Below are 20,894 nucleotides of genomic sequence, written 5' to 3' on the forward strand. Positions count from 1 at the left end.
GGGGGATAACCTGGGTCGATAATCGAATGCACACACTGACATGTGAGTAGGTATACACATTCAAACCGGGGACCTATAACAAAAGAGGACAATAAGGTCCACGGTTCGAGAAAGGTCCAAGGTTGGAAAAAAGGTTGCAAAAAAGTTATAAACAAAGAGAGGGAAAATAGGAGGTCCACGGCGGTCCAAGCTTGCGTGCATGTGTAGTGACGTGGGAGCCATACTGAGGCAGTACTTGGAGGCTCATCGTTCTTTGGGCAAGTAGTCAACTCTTGTTATATCAGCCAAAGCAAATAAAAACAGGCTCGTTGTTACACAAAAGAAAAACAAAGAAACACAGAGCAGAAATGAGATTCAGGACTTCAAAATGTACTCTTTATGAGCAGAACCTTCTGCTATTTATAGTGAGAATTTACTTTACATGTATATCATTAGGCCATGGCCACATCAAGGACTTGGAACATGTTGTTGTAATAGCCACTGATAAAGCTGTCAATTTAGACAAGGCCTTTCCTTAATACACTGATGCATTCCCTACCACCCCCCTAAAACAATTCTGACTTACATGTAAATCTTCCTCAGGGAAGCCCAGAGCGCCATCTATCAGCATAACTTTACGCAGTTCCACGTCCGTGGCACTGACCGCACTGTTGAGCCTGTTAAGAATGTCGTCTCCTAAGCGCGTGGTGTATGCCTTGGCCGCTAGGAACAAACTGGTCTCACTGTGGAGGTTCCGGACACTACTGACCATCTCCATAAGGGCTTTGCGACTGGTACCCTGCAGGGAGAAGGGACAAACAAAAGGATAAACAATGAAATAACCAAAGACACCCCTTAAGGCTTTTCAAAATCATTACGGAAATGCTGCATTAAAGAAAGAGGCTTAAAAGTTACATCTTTTCGTCTGACAACTCGCACCTGTTATCTCTATGTAATTGCTAATCCAAACAGGTTAACTTGATTGAATCATGCACAAACCAGCTGTGCTTCTGAATGCCCATGGCAAATTAACTGCAAATCATTTAAGTTTAATGACCCAAGTAATTCAATGCAACATACTTGCTCACTGAAAAGGATGTATACTTTCAGAGTTCTTGTGCCTGAACTTGGAAATTCTTTAATGAAGTTTTCTCTAATGCTTTGTTTTGTTACAGCGATGTTGAATCTTGTGCTCAATGTACAGTGCATATTTTCCCGAAAGACCATGAAACTCACCTCTCCAACCTTCTCACTACCCCAGAACCTGTCCATCGTGGTGGATACCGACTGAGCGTAATGCATCAGGCCAGACTCTATGGCACGATTCTGCTCTGCAGCTCTCTGAATACTGAACACAACAAAAATAAAAAATGTATAGTTTAAAAATTTGGGAGGTTACTGTGACTGGCTTTGGTGTCATTCTACCAAGCGTTCCAACATGGACGACTTATATTCCACGACGTTTGCACAGCTCTTTACAGCGAGCATGGTCACTGTAGGTTTACAGTGCGGGGCTGTTCCCATTGTACTTTTACAGCCCTGTTAAGTTACCGTTACTCAACTCTTATTTCCGCCTGATAGTTTTACAACACGGTCGCGGTAAGTATACAGGTAGGGCAGTTTACCTTGCGACCCCATTGGATTTTATTTTGGCATTCTACAGAAAAGTCAGGGGGTACCCTTACCATAAAAAGTTCAATGGGAACACGGCTTAAAGGCAGTGGACACTATTGGTAATTACTCAAAATAATTATCAGCATAAAACCTCACTTGGTATCGAGTAAAGGGGAGAGGTGGATAGTATAAAACATTGTGAGAAACGGCTCCCTCTGAGGTGGCGTAGTTTTCAAAAAGAAGTAATTTTCCACGAGACCTCAAAGTTAGAATTTGAGGTCTCGAAATCAAGCATCTCAAGGCACATAACTTCGTGTGACAAGGGTGTTTTTTCTTTCATAGTTATCTCACAACTCTGACGACCAATCAAGCTCAAATTTTCACAGGTTTGTTATTTTATGTATATGTTAACATACACCAAGTGAGAACACTGGTCTTTGACAATTACCAATGGTGTCCACTGTCTTTAAGTATTATCGTTACGTACCAAGTAACTAGACTGTTGACTGTCTCACAGAAGTGTCTGACCAGGATGACCTCTTCATCGGTCAGTGGCTGCAGCTGTTTCCAAATCTTCTTACGATCCGTCCACGACTTCAAGGTGTTCTCAAACGCCTAGGTCGGAATAAAAAATATTACCTCATCAGTAAAAATTTACAGAAAGAATTAGACTCTACTAGAATTTTTCTTTGCACTCTGCACTTTGAAACTTCCTACCAATAGGTTGCTTTCCAACATCTCACAATTTGTTCTAGTTCAACTTAATTTTCTCTTTTTCTCTAAGGTGATAGTGTCATTACATGTAGTATTATTATTTCATTTTATCACACCATCAAAGGATGGATAACATTTCCTTGTGCCGGTAACTCCTCGAGTCCCGTAGCCTTAGATCTCAAGAGTTTTACTCTTGACCCTTGCTGTTTCCGCCATCTGTAGCAGATCTACCCTCACATTTGTCCCCGTTTCATTTAGATGTGTCCCCATGCAGTGCTTTGGGAATGGTGTCGGGCGCTCCAACCACCGCAGGGACTTCTTTCACTTTCACCTGCCAAATCTTACAAAGTTTCCTGGCCAGGTCTGGGTACTTCCCCCACCTCCCCTCCCTTATAATAAAAAGAAGAAGGAAATGGAACCAGTGGAAGGTAGTGCATTCTGCTCTACCAACCAGATTCCTGGTGGATGATACCCATGCCTACATCCATGGACTGTGAAGGGGGTAAACCTGTTTCAGCAGTAACACTGTTTCAGCATCAAGAGTAGGTGGCAATGTGTCCCTATTGACCATTGAATTTTGATCGGTACCCATAATCAGTAAAGTGTAGCCCTCATCTTGAAGTGGCTGCCACGACCTTGTGGAACCAGTAAAAGAGATTTATTTCCTCGTACCTTATCTCTGACTAGCATCTGTGCTCTGTTCTTGTGGATGATCTTAACGAACCCTGGAGGTTGAACCCACGCCTCTCCATCCACCTGAACAGGAACTCCTTCCTCGCCAAGAATCGTGATCTTCACAACGTGGCACTACAAGATAAAACAATTCACTGCTATATAACCTCTGAAAATAATACAGTAGGAAAATTTGTGATTTGGGGGTTGAACAAAGACAAAATTAACTAGACAACAACCTCCAGATTAACGTGGGAAAAATAATATTGACAAAATAGGGAGACGACCAACAAAGGGCTATGATCAGTTGGTAGAGCGCAAATCAAGACTTGTCAAAAATTTTACAAACTTTAAAACAATCTCGCTATATGCCTTTACCAACGTACATGTACCCTTCATTTATTGCGACAAGGGATAATTTTTTTTACTCTTAGATACAACTACATGTAGACTCATTCTCAGTAGTTCACCAGTAATTCTTCAACTTTTTAAAAATACAATCGGGAAAGGTGGGAAATCGGGACCACCCCCGATTTTTGGGGTCTTCAAAACTCAGAAACCGGGACTATCCTGAAGAAAATCCGGACAGTTGGCAGGTCTGGAGAAATTAACATGGGATGAAGGAGGAGAATTTAAAAGAGGGCGCTTGAGTTTGTACACAGTTCACCACATGGGGGGGGGGCACAATCTCTGGAGGAAAAGAAGAGTGAGATTCTCACCTGAGCTATCCGATGATGTTGTAATGTGATCATCCGAGATACGGCCATTTGCATCCCACCAAACACTGCGACCACCTCCAGGATACGATCGTCAAACGAGGGCGCTGTGAACGTCTACATGACAAACAAGGAACAAAATATGATCACAACATTATTAATATTTTATATAAACTACATGTACTCGAGAGCCCATTAAGCAGCATACAGCACCAGAGTCAGCACCGCTCGGCCGCCAAATTCTTTTCAAAATCTCAGTACCAACCTCGTCCTCCTTGGTTGTGCCCCAGAAGTTAGCCCCGCCCATGTAGCTTGGAATGTTTAAGACAACGATGCCTTGGAGGCTGGGTAGAGGTATCCGCTGACCATCACACTCCAGCTGCACCTTCTGCTCCAGGTTGCGGTAGGTTCTCTGGAGAAGCTCCTTGCCTCCCAAGACGCCATACCACATGATGTTCTTGGTTCGACTGTTGGTTGGACACAAAGAGTTAGAGTCAGGCGACAAGAAAACTGTGGCCCAGTGGTTAGATTGCAAGACTTGCAATTACATGTACAAGGTTGTAGGTGTGAATCCCTCAAGCTAACCACTGATCTCACAACGACAATAAGTATAGTAAAATACAATTGCCCATACATACATACAACAGAGCATTTATAAAGCGCTTTTTCGATGAAATCAAAGCGCTATAAAGTGAGCAAACCAATGGGACTATGTATACTTCAACATATTACATTTGATACAGATAAGTTTGAAGAGATTTCTTGAAAAATTTGCAATGAGTTACAATTTCTAATGGATAACTGGGAGGTTGTTCGAACCAGGGTCACAGTGATGAGAGGCAAGTGCTTTAGACACTAGCCGACCATGCCACTCCTAACTACCATGCTCTCGTCATCATCATCCCACTGGTGATCAGGTTAGCAAAGTGGTATTTTTCCTCACCTTCCAACTGTAGAAAAACGGTTTGAATCACACCAGCGGCACTATGTGGATTGGGTTTTCAGTCCCTGCCTGACTGCGTGGGTTTTTCCTTGAAATAATTATCTGGGGTTTTCCTCCCACATCTAAAACTCCCATTCCTTGTCTTCCCTCCATTGTGTCCTAGGTTAGAACAGTGACTAATTTTTCTGAGAGTCCTTTGGCTTCACAACCAGAATTAATGATATTAAATGAAATGTAAGCAACCACGATAAATTTGGGCCCTAGTCCCCCCCCCCACCCAAAAAAAAAAAGGACATCACTCACCTGCATTTTTCCGGATGTTCTTCTCTCTTATTGTGGAAATCCAGCGCTATCTTGGCGTCCAAACCAATTCCAAAATAATTATTCATCACACAAGTCTCTGTGTAACCCTCCCTGAATAATAAAACAAAAACACATTCGTAAACTCTTAGCTTAATTCGTTTATCTTTGGTTTTAAAAGCTCTACTATGGAATCTGTGGTTTTCAGTTTTTATACTTTTGTTTTAACCTGGACAGCCCCTGTACAACTTGTAACTATTGTGTATGTCTAAAGATTTATATATGATAAAAAAAAAGATAAAAAAAAGTAATTTGATCTTATACATTTGGTTTGCAGTAACACCATGTGTATATCTACTTGCAAGGTAGAGTTTGTTCTTTAGAGAACTGTCTTGATATCTATTTACTACCAGAGAGTAGATTTTTGGGAGACTTCTCAGTTTTGAAAAGAACTGTCCTGTACTTTAACTAATACCCGGGTGGAAGGTAGAAAATCTTAGTTACGGTAAAATCACAACCCAGATTTACGCTAAATCCACTCAATACTTTATAATGTAGGAGCGTTGGCTGGAAAAATTGTTGTCTACAACTCACACTGATTCAATGTCTTGGTCCATAAGAGGTGAAGCAGCGGCACACAGAGCATCAGCGTTGGCTAAAAGCACCTTACTAATCAGACCAGCACCCATAAACCCACCTGAAAGGCCACTTATACCTAGCAAAGAAAATCACAAATAACAAATTCCATATCTAACATTGAAAAGAAAATCACAAATAACAAATTCCATATCTAACATTGAAAAGAAAATCACAAATAACAACTTCCACATTTAACATTTAAAAGAAAATCACAAATAACAACTTCCACATTTTAAATTTAACATCTCTTATACCGTTGCGGTACCCGCTGCCAAAACATAGGATTCGAACTGCCTCTAGCTACCAGGCAACCTCGGTAGTCTAGTTGGTAAGACACTGCTCTAGAATTGCAAGGGTCGTGGGTTCGAATACCACCCGTGTAACATGACTGTGATATTTTTTCACAGGACTCGGGAAAGTACTGAGTAGACAGTGCTAACACACATCGGTGTATGGGTAAAAACCAAAATTAATAAACTTCCACATTAAAGAAAGGTTTGCGGTAACACCATGTAATGACTATCTCTAATGAGTTGGGGTGGTTCTGAAAAGAACCGTTGGTTTCAACTCAACATTTCGATCAGTATGCTCTGATCATCTTCTGGAGTCTACTGATCTAAACGTTGAGTTGAAACCAACGGTTCTTTTCAGAACCACCCCAACTCATTAGAGATAGTCATTACGTGTTACCGCAAACCTTTCCATGTCATATTTCCACCATGCAAAGTTTCAAATCCTACTTAACTTCCACATTATAACAATACTAAACAAGAATGGTGTGCTAACAAACACCGCGCTGAGATTAACCTCACTCTTGAGTTATTGCTAGGACAACATTTCTTTAATTTTAGCCGTAATGACCTTTACAATTTCAAAAACAACAGGCTTCTGGGGCGAGATCCCAAGACCAAACCACAAGTTTGGAGCTGATATGCCAAGTTATTGCTCGGACAACATTTCTTTTGTTATATATATATATACACAAGAAGAAAGTATCTTCTTTGAATGTATCGAACAGATTCCCCAAAGATTACTTACTTTTACTGAGTAAAGCATTTCCTCTTCCTAAACGTGGTCCCAAAAGTGTGTCTAAACCTAGAACACAAAAATAAATTAAGTTACTCAATCATGTTTGTTTTAATTTTAATAGATGTTAAATTTGCATCGGGGATAAAGAATATTAATTTTTGGTTTTACCCATATACACCGATGTACGTACATGTAGCACTGTATACTCAGTACTTTCCCGAGTCCTGTGAAAAAAATCACAGGCATTTTACTCGGGTGGGATTCGAACCCATGACCCTTGCAATTCTAGAGCATGTTTGTTTTTCAAACAACTGTGACACTCAGGAACTTCATTGGCTACAGATTTAAAAGACTGAATCCATTTTAAAAGTGCTCTTCTTGATCTTAAATGCTTGAACAAAACAACTCCTTGATATATTTCCACTTTACTGACACGTTACACTCCTTCAACATTTCTTCGGTCAACACTTGACATCACTCGCTTGAATGTTCCCCAAGTAAACAAAGTTCTAGGTCAAAAAGCTTTCAGTGTATTAACTGGGCCAATAATTTGGAACAATCTCCCTACTGCCACTAGGGAATCTGTTACTCTATCTGCAGACCCACATTTTTCCATATTAATTGCTTTCAAGTGTGATATGATCTTGATGGAATAGCGCCTTATAAATTTAAATTTTAACCCTCAATTCAGACACGACCCATGATAGTTAAAGCCTGGTTCATAATACCTGCAAATGGGAATTTGATACAAATTTTGACATACAAATTTGTATGGCATTTGCATTTGCAGGATGTATGAACCAGGCTTTAGTTTTTTTCTTTTTTCTTTCCACAACTTGCCTGGAAGGAATGACATATTCTCCATGCTACCGAAACGATGAGATAGACCGACAGGGCCCGGTGAGAGCGTACTGCCCCGGCTAACCCTTCGAGTCTGAGGTGACTTCATCTGTTCTCTTTCTGCAAGGGGAGGGCAGTGCAGGGGTTGCACAGAGGACGAGGTACAAGAGAAAGGATTGGTATTCAGATGAGGTTCGAGGGAAACAGAGGCCATGACCTCTGTTGCCCCTGGTCATGGCCTTGGTGCCCTTCAAAAGTTTCCAATTGACTTTAAGATTTTTCAATTGAAGTGCCCTTTGCAAAATGGAAATGGCCTTACCCTCTCTGAATATTATTAAAGGGATGATATACGTTGGGTAATCACTCTTAAAATTATTGGGAATAAAAACTACTGGTTATAGAATTCTACAGCATTTTGCGCAATATTTAACTTTGAAGTAAACCGAATATACATCGATGAATAACATTTAAGGTGAGACGATACAACAAGGAAGATGGGTAAAGATTGACAGACGGAATGTAAGAAAACTTCAGAGAGACAAACAAAATTAGAAAGGGCCCAATTTCATGTCTCAGCTTACCGCCGAATAATGCGCTTACAATCAATTCTGTGCTACATGTAGCTGTGTTAGCGAAGAATGCCTAGTGACCTGGAGTAAGCACGCGCTCAAGTAAAAATTCTCTGCTAACCTGTGAAATATGCTTGACGCAAGCGCAGAATTCCCTGCTTCCGCAAGCGCTGATTTTTTTGCTTACAGAGCCATGAAATTGGTTTCTGTGCCCAATTTCATAGAGCAGTTAAGCAGAAAATACTCCAATATTTGCTAAGCAAAAAATTGAGTGACAACAATACAAACTTAATGTAATTATGGTTGGAAACCCGTATTTGTTCAGCAACATTTTTCTGTGCTTAGCAAGTTTTTTTGGTGCTTACAGGTTTTATGAAATTGAGCCGAGAAGAGGATAGCGAGTGAGAGAGACGCACACAGACACAAGATGGACAAGATGAAAAACAAAGACATCTTTGTTGAGCAGAAGTCGGTAGTGACCTACCTGCCTTCTTGCGTTCAATCTTGGCCTTGGTAGAGGACGTGAACACAGAGAAAGACATCTTAGGACTCTTTGGAGCCTCCTTACCCGACTCGGACGCCGGCACGTCCAGGCTGGACTCCTTCTCCTCCCCTCCTCCGTCTTCCTCCTTGTCCGACTCGCAGGGTGGGGTCTCGATGGTGATTTGGGGTTTCAAATTCGATTGGTCGGCCGGGCTGGAGGAAAGGTCACTTGTGGATTTGGAAATCGATGCGGCGGCTTTATCGGCTAAGGCCTTTGCTTTTGCCTCGTGGTGTTGTGTCTGGGCGTTTTGTTCATCAACGGCTGAAAAAAACAGAACAGTGGAAATTTGATAGTTGTGCACTGACTTGTTTAAATAGTCAAATTATTTCATTTTTGTTATTCTGGTGGTGAAGCCAAGGACTCTCAGAAAAGTGAATTTAATCACTGTACTAGCCCACAACCCAAAATGGAGAGAAGACAAGGAAGGAAGGTTCAGTTTTAGATGTGGGAGAAAAACCCCAGATATTTATTCCAGGGAGAACCCACGCAGTCAGACAGGGACTGAAAACCAAATCCACATGGTGCCCCAGGCATGATTTGACCCGAGGTCCTAGAGGTGGAAGACGAGGAAAAATACCACAGGGTATTTTTTCTTTCATTATTCTCTTGCAACTTCAATGACCAATCGAGTCCAAACTTTTCACAAGTTTGTTATTTTATACATATGTTGGGCTACACCAAGTGAGAATACTGGTCTTTGACAATTACCAAAGGTGTCCAGTGCCTTCAAGGGACACGTTGCCTTGAATCGACAAGTTGGCAGTATAAAAAGCATTTGTAACCGTTTGTTATCAAATGCACATGGTTGGAAAGATGTTTTAAAAGTAGAATACAATGATCCACACAAATTTGCTTCGAAATTGCGTGGTTTTTCTTTTGCTTTGCGAACTAACACAGTCAGCCATTTATGGAAGTCAAAAATTTGCCATCCATAAATGGCCGACCGTGTTAGGCAAAGGAAAACCACGCAATTTCGAGGCATATTTGTGTGGATCATTGTATTTAACTTTATGCATTTTATAGCAAACCGTTACAAACGCTTTTCAAAGACCAACTCGACCTATCCAAGGCAACGTGTTCCTTTAAATTCCTTGAAGAATACCAACTGGGGATTTCAGTGAAGCTTGAATCTCACCTTTCTCCGTCTGTTCAATAATCTGCCTCACAGCCTTCTTGAGGCTGTTGGCTCTCGACATCAAGGCATCTCGTGGTTTGAAGACCTTGGTAGACGTGGAGGGTCCCGTCATCTGCGCTAGGGTGTCACCGTCGTGCAGCGGGTCCTTGGTGATGTCATCGTGGATGTCCGTTACCGCGACGGGAGGGACGGTCCCGGGTGGGATGGGCGTGGCACTAGCTTCATCCTCGAGGGTCTGTAGGAGGAGCTTGAGTTTCTCGTTGAGAACGGCGCACTGCGATAGGAAGACAACAATGATGCAAGATGCTGATCTCAATGAAAACACATGATCTTGTCATTATTTAGGACAGTGCTAGTAAACTCAATTGTAGTGATCACCAAGTGTAAAATCAATATTTCTATATGGGATTTGAGGCATTGCATGATGAGGTACATGTATCAATGCATATTTTGTTTGAGATACATATAACACCATGTGTGTATCTACTTGCTGCAAGACTGTTCTTTTGCAAACTTGTTTTGCTATATATCCTACAGCCACACAGTAGATATTTCGGAAATCAGGAGACTGAAATATTTCTGCTAGTCTTCAAAAAATTGACACAAACATTATCAGGTTGAAAGTTAAGCAAACTCATATCATTGTTTTATACATCTACCCTCTGAATTGCTGCATCTTTCAAGAATTATTTTTTCTATCCGATCATGATAAAAAATAGCCGGGAAAGGTGATTAAATAAAGTATTTGAAAACGTTTAAAAATCAGGAAACAATAATTAATTTCTCAAGACGTACCTTTTCTTTCATGACCTGTGCATCTCCTGAGTGGCAGCTTTGCTCGTAGGCACGGCCGACTTTCTCTACAAAGTCCTTCACTGTCTCACATAACACTCTAAAATAGAACCACAAAAGTGAAAATGACAGCGAGCCTGTATGTCATAAATTGTCGTCTCCTAATAAAGCCTGTCTGCTCTCATTCCCCCCAAATAAGACATCCCAAGCCACAAACCTGGGATCTATGACAAAAGAGGACAATAGGGTCCACGGTTCGGGAAAGGTCCACAGTTGGAAACTGCATACAAATTCAATGGGAGCCAAAAAGTTAGAGTATAAACAAAAGTGGGATAAGAGGAGGTCCACGGTTGCAGGTGTATACAAGCTTGGCTACATGTACACAGCTTAAGACAACTTTTCAAACCATTTAAGCACAATTTGTCTGATTTTTCCACTGTGAAACAATATTGGAAAACAGACTTTAGTGCTTGTTGTATCTGAGCTGGAACGGGGTGTGTGATTAAGGACTGATATAAGTTCAGTAAGGTAAGGGGGGGGCAGTTTCATTCCAACATTTATAAGATAAGACATCGCAAGTCTTCAGCCGTTGATTTCACTAAACTCTTTCTAACTAAGGATTTGTCTTAGGACTTAGGACGAGTTAAGTTCTGTAACCATAGACATATGACGCATTGAACCCATCCTAAGTTAGGACGAGTTACCCATCCTACTCGACATAGGATTAATCCTAGCGTTTCGTGAAATCAGCTGCAGATCTCTCCACCAGAAGAAAATAAAAAACTCTTTCCTTACATCTCTCCCCTAAACTTACTTTGCTGAAGATATAACATCAGAGTTCTCATCACAGTGTAGTATCTTAGTCAGATGAGCGGCCACGGAGTCCTCGTAGGCTGTGATCATCTCCTTCTCTTTGCTCTCCATGGAGTCTGAGATGTCTAGACTATCTGTCTTTAGCACGACGGTCCCTGCTGCCCTAGCGCCGGCTAGAGGTGTCTCCTGTGTGCATATACTCCATCTACATCAAAAAGCATTTCAGTAAAACGTTTAACCCAGCATTGATATTTTAAACTTTGTCTATCAGTCTTTTTGACTATCTGTCTTCAGCACGACGGCCCCTGCTGCCCTGGAACTAGTGGTGTCTCCTGGGTGCATATAAACTCCATCTACATCAAAAAGCATTCCAGTGATATTGTAAAGAGATACAACAATTTATATTTGGTTTGCGGTAACACCATGTGTATAATTACCTACTTGCTGCTGGGTAGATTATGTTCTTTTGAGACTTTGTCTTGCTTATACTACTGCCCTGGAGTAGATTTTGTGGAATTCGTTTGACTTCTGACGACGACTACAGCAAGCTAGTCGAAACATTGATACCAATTAAGAACACACTACGCAGCAGTAAAGTTAATAACCAGAAGTACCCTTGATCCACTAAAGCGAAAGTAGTAGAAATAGTTACTTCCTGAGATGTGATTAAGTAAAAAACTTCAACCAAGATTTGTCTTCACTGCATCTGTTGGAGTAATTCTTGCTTCAAAAAGCTTCCGCAGATATTTCTTCCTAGAAAATCATTGAAGTGCATCTTATTTTCCTTTCTAAATCCCCTCAAGGATATTACAGTTCTTCCCTCTTACCTATCCAGCATCTTAGTACTAGCTCGTTCCAGTTTCTCCAGGATTGTTGGAAGCTGAGCGTCATCATCACAGGCCGTCCCCCAGCCCAGGACCCGAGCGAGATCGTTGCCGGTACCGAGAGGTAGCACGCCTATCTGACACTGGTTAGGACAAATTAAAAAGGCCAAGTTACAGACTTGATTATGACGTCACCGTTCAAATATCGGTCCTACAAGATGGCGTCTGTGCGCGTGTGCATGGTGTGTGCGTGCATGTGTCGTAGAAATCAAACTGGGAATGCTGCGTGCTTCATAGATGTACGCGTTTGTATGCGCATACGGTTTGACCTACAAGATGGCGACTTTCATAGCAAAAAAGCGGTTATTCAATATGGTCTATTGTTGTCAACGTTTTTTAAGATACAGTATTTTAATCTATTTAGATGTTAACCCAGGCCACCAAAATAAACAGCATTATTTTTGATTAAAAAATTTGATGGATTTTGTAAAGTAGGCCAAAATCAACTTTACCTAACGCAGTTCTAGGAATACCAATGTTATCCAGTCCAAACATTTAGGTTTTGAGTTGATGTACAGTACACAATATGAACTAGCTTTAGGATTTTGGGCATCTCGTGGTCAAGACAACCAATGATGGGGTACAAGATTCCCCACTCTTACCAAAAGCCCAAGCAAACTAATTTACATACATGTACATCTGGGAATTTGAATTTACCAAACATGGGAGAATTTTGTTGGACTTGCGACAACTCCTAGCCAGAACAATTAGGGATAAACTTTCTTGTTAAGTATAAACCGGGCTTAAATAAAAACCTTTCCATTATACTTCCATTAAACATTTGATTCTGCCATTTTGGCAGAGGGGGAAAATATATAATATTTACCTGCTTATGAAGGTCTAACTTGTCGATTTCAGAGAGCACCCAGCCTATACTACCATCTCCACCACACACTAAGATCCGAAAGGTGTCAAAGTTTTGGAAAAGTCGCAGACTGTAAAATAAACCAATGGTAAATATTTGTTAGGTGTTTATATATTGTTGCATTCTTCTCAAAACTACATGTATTGTATTGTTTGTTCTTATATAGGCCTATCCTTTGATTTGCAATTGTCAATGTTTTTAATAATGCTTGCTGGCTAATAAAATTAAGTGAAATTAAATCTCACCCTATGTGAGGCCCACTGTTCATCAGATCGAAAACCTGAGCGGGATTAAGGAGCTGCTTAAAGCGACGTAGGAACTTCACCCCCTGGTTGTCCCCGCTCTTGGAGTTAACGAACACCAGGAGGGGACTACAGCAGCCCTGCCGAGTTGCCTGCCAGTAGCCGTCAGAACTCATTGAGTTCAATGAGATTGGAGGTAGGAGGGATAGACGACACTGACCGAGGGGACACTTAGCTGGGAACTGGGATCTGCATGATGAGTGTACCTGGGTGTAAATGGGTATAATATGGGCATAAGGTATGATTGTAGCTGGAATGTCCTGGTATAAATGGGTATAATATGGGCGTTAGGTATGACAAGTAATTGTAGCTGGAATGTCTAGGGATAAATGGGTACAATATGGGCGTAATGTATGATTGTAGCTGGAATGTCTTGGGATAATTAATGGGTACAATATGGGCTTTTTTAAAGGTATGATGAGTAATTGTAGCTGGGATGTCCTGGGATAAATGGGTATAATATGGGCATAATATGGGCTTAAGGTATGATGGGTAATTGTAGTTGGTATGTCATAATATACAATGCCCCATATAATATAGGTTTTACCGGCCAATTTCAACAAAAACCCATTTCATTTCACCCGGCATTCAACAGTTAAAATGAGTAATTCAATTTCACCAGTTTAGCATTTACACCAGTTTAGCATTCACTTGTCAAACGTGATCATTCAATAGACCAATCCATTAAGCTCCACCCCATTGCGTATTGACCAATCACAACCCATCGCACAACCAAAAAATTCTGACACTATAAAGTTCGACATGCATGCGCGTATGCTTGGTGCGCGTGGCAGAGTTGTGCAGAATGGCATTGGAGAGGCTCATGTGTTCTTGCTCACACGTGGGCCGTGGGCGGAGCCTAATGGATCAGTGTATTCATTAGGTAAAGGAAGAGGGAGGGGTAAGGAGAGGGGACATTTGAAGAAGAAACTCACCATGGCTTTACACCAGAGACATCTCCAGTCTTGCAGACGCAGCACACTACCACAGGTTTTATCACACACGACACATTTGGCACTTACAGGTAAGTTTCCCTCCAACCACTGATGAGGGGTCGCGATCTGAAATCAAGCAACAAAAATCAACCATCGTTAGGCTTTTTCACACGAGGGAATTCAGCAGGGAGTCCATGGTCCTAAAGAACACAGTGTTGTCGCGATCTGAAATCAAGCAACAAAAATCAGTATGGCTTATTTACAAGATGTTGGATTTTTTCTAAAGATTTACAGACTTTCATTTCAAATTCAGTATCTGAAAGTTTGGTCGTAACAAGGTCCAAGTCTTCAAGACAACCTGAGGGTGCATGGAGTGATCATTAGGCAAAATAAAAAACCATATCTTTAGCGCCCCCGCCTGCTTCATTTTTGGGGACCGCATGGATTTTATTTTTACCAATTATTTAAAACACAATAAAATATCATCTGATTCATCAAAAATATAACATATAATATATAAGTCAGAACTTAACCTGTGCTGATTACATGGTTAAAAACTGATAGTTCAGTTACACATTTACATTAATGTAATTTCTTAAATTTATTCTTGTAAAAATGTGAGCTACATTAGGCCACATAAATAAAAAAATGTTGATTGTCCTTTTTTTGGGCGGATGGGGGAGGGAGGGAGTTTTTTTAGGTTCGTTGACATGCCAATTATGAAATCAAGAATGAAGAAATCATCACAATCACTGTAAGACAGAGGGTTTGTGTGTTTTTGATGTTTTCAATAGTTTTGTCAAACAAATTTAACTCCTAGATGACATTTTCTGTAAACTTTTTTAAACAACTAAGCACAGTGTAGCCCAAGTAAATATTTTAAGAATTGTTCTTGCTTTGCCAACATGAATAAAAAACCTTCTTTAAACATCTTTTCAAACCTGTACATTTTGAAAAAAATATCAGCTGAAAAGGTTGTTTTTTTTATGATAAAAAAGAAAGAAAAAAAAAAAGAAATGGGGTTGGGGGGTTTTGAACGGTCGGGCGGGGACGATCAACAATTTCTTTTTTTATGTGGCCTTATAGCAAAAACTATTTAATAACATAACTGTAAACAGTTTCATTGTCTTGTCTAATATGTTTCTTTCTTTATTGTGCCTTGAACATGTTGAACAGTGGATAAACCAATGGTTGTTTGAAAATTGTAAAATAATAGGGGCCATCTTGAAGAAAATAATAAGTAATAGCCCCCTCCTGCATAATTTTTTTTTCAAGAACCAGGATGCTTTTTTTTATAATTGGCCTTAACCAATCCTGAAATCAGGAAAAAAAAAATGACAAAACACACGCCTGATTTGATTTTATAAAGTGACAGTAGAGTTTGATTGGTTGGATGTGGATATTGCAAACTAGTGGTCGAGAGGAAATTCTGAAGAAAAAACAACAACAGTAGTTTCACTTGATGCAATAGTAAAATCCCCCCTCCTAAACAATTTCCCACAAATCAAATCCATTGAGAAGAATTCACCTTCCTGGCCGACCCTCACTGATACGCAAACCACTGAATGACTACGGCATTCCACACACACTTCAACTAATGACACTCTCACCCCCTGACAATACATACATGAACCACAAAACGCCGCAGCTGGTGCCCAAGGTAGCAACCACACATGACGTACGAGCTCGATACATCCTGCTCTCATCCACACATTATTTAATAATAGAATTATCGCACCAAATATATCCTCTCCCTGCCCGCAGGCTTTGAGAGAAAAAAAAAAAAGCAAAAAAAAAAAGCAAGTGAATCAGTGTCCAGAACTGCGTATCGTGAATAAATTCCCCTCCTCGTAGATTCTGTTTCCTAGAACCATCAGACGATCTTAGAAATACAATTGACGTCAATATATTGTACCACAAGGAATTTCCACATATGGGCAATTCCGTCCAGTTATCCGACGAGACAATCCGAAGCAATTTAGATCGTCATTGATTGCCGTGATTTGGATTCCAACGTTGGGCATCTGCCAGGAGGATACCCACAGGAATTTAGTTGTCATTATTGCTTGGAATGATTGAAGTTTCAAAATCCTACTTAGTGATTATGTTTTTACAGGCAAAGTATACCTTTGGTTTTTAGATCCGTCTGCCTGTTTTACTTCTATTTAAATGTGGACATATATACAATAAAACTAACCTGTGAAAATTTCATTTAAAAAGGTGGTTGGGTTTCAATATATTGCCTGCCAATCTAAGGGAGTTATTTCCCCACAAGGAGAGAATACTCCGTAAATGGAATATACATGTACAATCTAAGAAATGTTTCATGCAGAAACGTTTCTCAGATTGGGATGCTTTGGAATCTTTCTCTAAAACCACATTCCTTTGAAGGGAATCATTTCTCAAAGTCTCCTGACGATGACTAGAGCAAGCTAGTCGAAACGTTGAGACAAACCCAAGAACTGACTCCGCGGTAGTACAGATAATTACGCTCCTATAAGCTAAAGTAGAAGTCCCAGCCTATTTCTTTACCATCGGCCCAGGTAGTAGTTAGTAAGCTGAGAACAGTTCTTTACAGACCTGAGAAGTCTCCCGAACACCCGAACAATCTACAACGCGGTAGTAGAATTAAGCAAGACAGTTCTCTAAGAACAAACTCTACCTGGCAAGTAGATATACACATGGTGTTACCGCAAACCAAATATATATTTCTCAAATGTTATGGAAAACTGCAGCGCTCCTAATCGAAAAAGATTTTATGGTCACAAATTGTTTGAGTAATTTTGATGAGAGCTAAGGGGGACACAACACTTCCTTGGACTTGACCATATCCTTCAAAAATTTTAAACCCCTAGAAATGTTAACATTGAAATGGAGACTTAAACACAGCTGTCTCAGAAATGACATCATGTCAGGCACAATGGTTACAACATAAATAATCAGCACCCTAAAAACTTCAACGTTTTCTACATAGAAACTAAATATTGTGAAATATTTAAACACAACCATGTAGCAAATGTACATTTTGGTCCAGCAATTATGTTTAAGTGTCTTGCTCAAGGACATAAGAACGACCTAGACTAAACCCACGCACAGACAACACGGGAGCTTGAGTCTGGTGCACTTCAACACTCAGCCACCCACGACGCTCAAATATAAAATGAAATTATTAATTCATAACACAATAAGCATTATAAATTTGTATCGGTACAACGTTTTCCTTCTGTCAAGGTGTTTGTTTGAGAAACTAGCATTGGAATATTCTTTATCCCGATGCAAATTTAACATCTATTTAATCGTTTGCTGTACCCACTGCTAAAACAAAGGATTCAAGCTGCTTCTAGCTACCAAGCAATCTCAGTGGTCCAGTTGGTATGACACTGCTCTAGAATTGCAAAGGTCGTTGATGTGAATCCCACCCGAGTAATGTGCCTGTGATTTTTTTTTCACCGAACTCGGGAAAGTACCGAGTATATACAATGCTTACACACACTGTGTATATGGGTAAAAACCAAAATGAATATAGCATTGTTTTTTTTATATAAATACTGGACCAAATAAACATCTATATTTAAACAAAATTCTAACTAATTCATAATTACATTGTGGTAGTAGAATGTAAAGCGAGACAAGTTCTCAAAAGAACATTATCTACCCAGCCAGTAGATGGTGTTACCACAAACTAAATATTCATTGATATTTCATAATGCAATCCTAAAGAGTCTACCTCTATTTCATTTTGTAACATAAATAGAAAGAATATTTGTTTCCTTCAACGGTAAACCCAATAAGAAAAACAAGAAGTGGTGAAAGCCACTTTTCTATTTTAAGCAAACAAGGACGTCTATAAATTGCCCGACGAACCATGAGTTTTGAGTCGAGGAGGAGAGAAGGCCAGGCATATCCGGTTCCTTCATTGGATTATGAGAAGTAAATCTTTTGATCTGTGCGACTAAATTTGATTTGGGAGACGGAGACGGAAGTGAACCTTGAGATTTGGGGTAATGAAATATCGGCGCTGTGTGCAGATATCCGAGAAGGTCGCACTTCAACTTGAAGCCAAGGATTGGACTGGTAACTAAAAGGGGAAAATCAATGACTAGATTGTGCAAAAATGGAAAAACCAAAAGTACTCGTTTTTAAATAAAGAAAACATCTCTGTTTTTGCGAGTACACAATTTAATGCCATTTTAACTATTTTTGTAATGTTTTACTTCAGACTTTTAATTGTGTTACTGTTCATGTAGTTCTCCTGCTGGCAGCGATTTGAATAGGCTTTTAAATGAACCATGGAATGAATAAATGAAATGATAGATTATGAGAATATTTCCGCTGTGACGTCTTGCCCCCTCGGTCAGCCCCAAGTGACCCACTCCACAAGCAGGGTACTTGGGGCTGGCCCGGTGAGCCCCCACGTCAAAGCTATTCAAACGCGGCAGGGAGCTCATTGAATACATCAATCAATTTATATTGGAGACGAAGATAAGAGAAGATGGCTGCACGATATTGCCCTATGATAAAAAAACAATCGGATTAACAATTTCATTGTATTATCCACGGACTCAAAAATTCACAAAAACAAATTTGTCTCAAAATAACCTTTTCTTTGAAAACAGCATTAAGCACAATAAATTCCCAGAGCTTTCTTTGGCAGGTCTTTCATTCTTAAGCCTACAGGGCTTTCACTTTTAAATCTCCTTTCAAAATGGAAATTGTTTGTCAGCAATTAAGTCTCTCTTTACCAATACTAATTTAAAAAATCGAAACCTTATGACCACAATTGAATAAACAAAGTGCGCAGTGAAATTCTCCACTGAATTCAAGCGGAGGTAAAAGAAAAACAGTCAAGTTAAAAGGGGGTTTTCACAGAGCGTCTTTACGTTTCATAGAGAAATAATTTGAAGGAGGAACAAAAAATCTCTCTGGAGACTGGTGGGATGGATCTGGGATAGATTTAATATCAAATCGGAGGAAATGACGTTAAAGGAACACGTTACCTCGGATCGGGCGAGTTTGTCCATGAAAAGCAGTTGAAACCGTTTATTTTTATGAAATAGATATTGGTTATAAAGATTTTTTGAAAGTAGAATATAATGATATAATATATAATAATATAACATAAACATGTACCTTCCCTTTAAGTTTGCCCATGTCACAAAAAAGATTATTAAAACGATAGCATGTTCAGTGTACATGTACATACCACACATATATAAAATCCCTGCCATTTATTGTTTTCCTCATTATTTTTCCAGTCGATAAATATTGTTCGCTGACAAAAACAGATGAGGGAGAGATAGAAAAATAGAAAGGAAAAAACAAAAAAAATAAAAAACAGTTTCGTCTAAACTGACTTTGTAAGATTTATGAGTATCTAATGGTGCAGCTGCTGACGGTAAAAGCGATATTACTGTAAATGGACAACAGCCGCTGCCACAACTTTATTGCCTTGTCATCAACAGAAATTGATAGTTCTGAAATGAGGAGATTAATATCAACAAAAAGAGCAGCTTCTTTTTTTCCCTTATATTACAGAAATGGTTTTGCAAACAAAACAGTTGCTGGCAGTGTAAGCACTTTATGTAATCCACCATATACATAAACTGACAAACCTGTAGAAGTTTGAGATCGATCGGCCATCTGGGTCACGAGAAAATAGTGAAAAACCAATTACACATTTTGCATGACATCGATGCAAAACCAAAAATGAGTAAAACACTCACTGAGCGATAAACTCCAAACGGGAAATTTGATTTCTCGTCAAATTAAGATGTTTCAGACAGTAATATTTCAAGGGATGTTTTCTACTATCATCAACCGTGTAAGTTTCATGTAAATCTGTGATCTTCAAGATTTTTGTTTTTTACCATTCTGTAACATTCCTTTAAGCATATTGTGTAGATTTTAAGTGGGGGTGGGCGATGCAAACATTGAAATGCATTTATAAAAACAATTAAAAAAAATAAAAAATAAAAATAAACATTATTGCCTTTTTATCAGCTGAAACTGGCAGCTCTGAAATACAAATAATAATATTTGAAAAAAAAACGGAAAAAAAAACACAGCAGAAGCTCTTTCACCTAAAGCCAAATGTATATTATATACATTGTAAACTCTATAACAACACATTACAGTTTGTTCAGTACCTTGTATTGTAAGCAACTGAAATGTTGCTGTTCTAAACCACCAAGAAATAATATCAACCCCCTTCACCGTATTATGTAGATTTAAAGTGGGGGTGGATGCATAGCGGGGAAGGACCCCTGCATAAACTGAACTGCATTAAAAACAACTCTAAAAAACCCAAACAAAACAACGCAGTATAGTACTGCCTTATAATCGACTGAAATTTAACGTTCTGAAATGCCAAGAGTAAAATCAACAAGAATAGTTCAGCTTCTTTTCCCCAAAGCCCATTGTGCTATCAACTGAAACTTATTGTTCAGAAATACACAGACTCCCTGAGTTAAATATAAAACAGCAAAACTGGGCGGGGGGTGGGGGGGGTCCCAACTATCAGCTGAAGGGTCGGTGTCCGAATACAGAGCCCATTTTCATGGCTCTCCTTACCACCAAATTCCGCGCTTCAATTACCATTCTCCGCTTACG

General features: G+C 39.7%; 1 protein-coding gene across 4 annotated transcripts in view; it reads right to left on the minus strand.

Annotated features, from left to right (window-relative positions):
* LOC139944895 (diacylglycerol kinase delta-like) overlaps window positions 1-20,894 on the minus strand; it is a 160,897-nt gene that overhangs the window by 8,310 nt on the left and 131,693 nt on the right. For 2 of the 4 annotated variants that reach the window (XM_071942055.1, XM_071942058.1), the window contains 18 exons: window positions 14,286-14,411; window positions 13,294-13,556; window positions 13,010-13,118; window positions 12,127-12,266; window positions 11,301-11,504; window positions 10,490-10,586; window positions 9,695-9,968; window positions 8,500-8,820; window positions 7,447-7,566; window positions 6,616-6,672; window positions 5,533-5,653; window positions 4,942-5,052; window positions 3,961-4,162; window positions 3,699-3,812; window positions 2,980-3,114; window positions 2,081-2,208; window positions 1,216-1,327; window positions 566-778 (listed from right to left, as the gene is read on the minus strand). In XM_071942055.1, coding sequence (XP_071798156.1) covers window positions 566-778; window positions 1,216-1,327; window positions 2,081-2,208; window positions 2,980-3,114; window positions 3,699-3,812; window positions 3,961-4,162; window positions 4,942-5,052; window positions 5,533-5,653; window positions 6,616-6,672; window positions 7,447-7,566; window positions 8,500-8,820; window positions 9,695-9,968; window positions 10,490-10,586; window positions 11,301-11,504; window positions 12,127-12,266; window positions 13,010-13,118; window positions 13,294-13,556; window positions 14,286-14,411 — 2,847 coding nt within the window. The remainder of the gene's footprint in view (window positions 1-565; window positions 779-1,215; window positions 1,328-2,080; window positions 2,209-2,979; window positions 3,115-3,698; window positions 3,813-3,960; window positions 4,163-4,941; window positions 5,053-5,532; window positions 5,654-6,615; window positions 6,673-7,446; window positions 7,567-8,499; window positions 8,821-9,694; window positions 9,969-10,489; window positions 10,587-11,300; window positions 11,505-12,126; window positions 12,267-13,009; window positions 13,119-13,293; window positions 13,557-14,285; window positions 14,412-20,894) is intronic. The other 2 variants (XM_071942056.1, XM_071942057.1) reach the window with 2 other exon arrangements.

The sequence above is a fragment of the Asterias amurensis genome, chromosome 12 (assembly GCF_032118995.1).
Source record: "Asterias amurensis chromosome 12, ASM3211899v1".
NCBI lineage: Eukaryota > Metazoa > Echinodermata > Asteroidea > Forcipulatida > Asteriidae > Asterias > Asterias amurensis.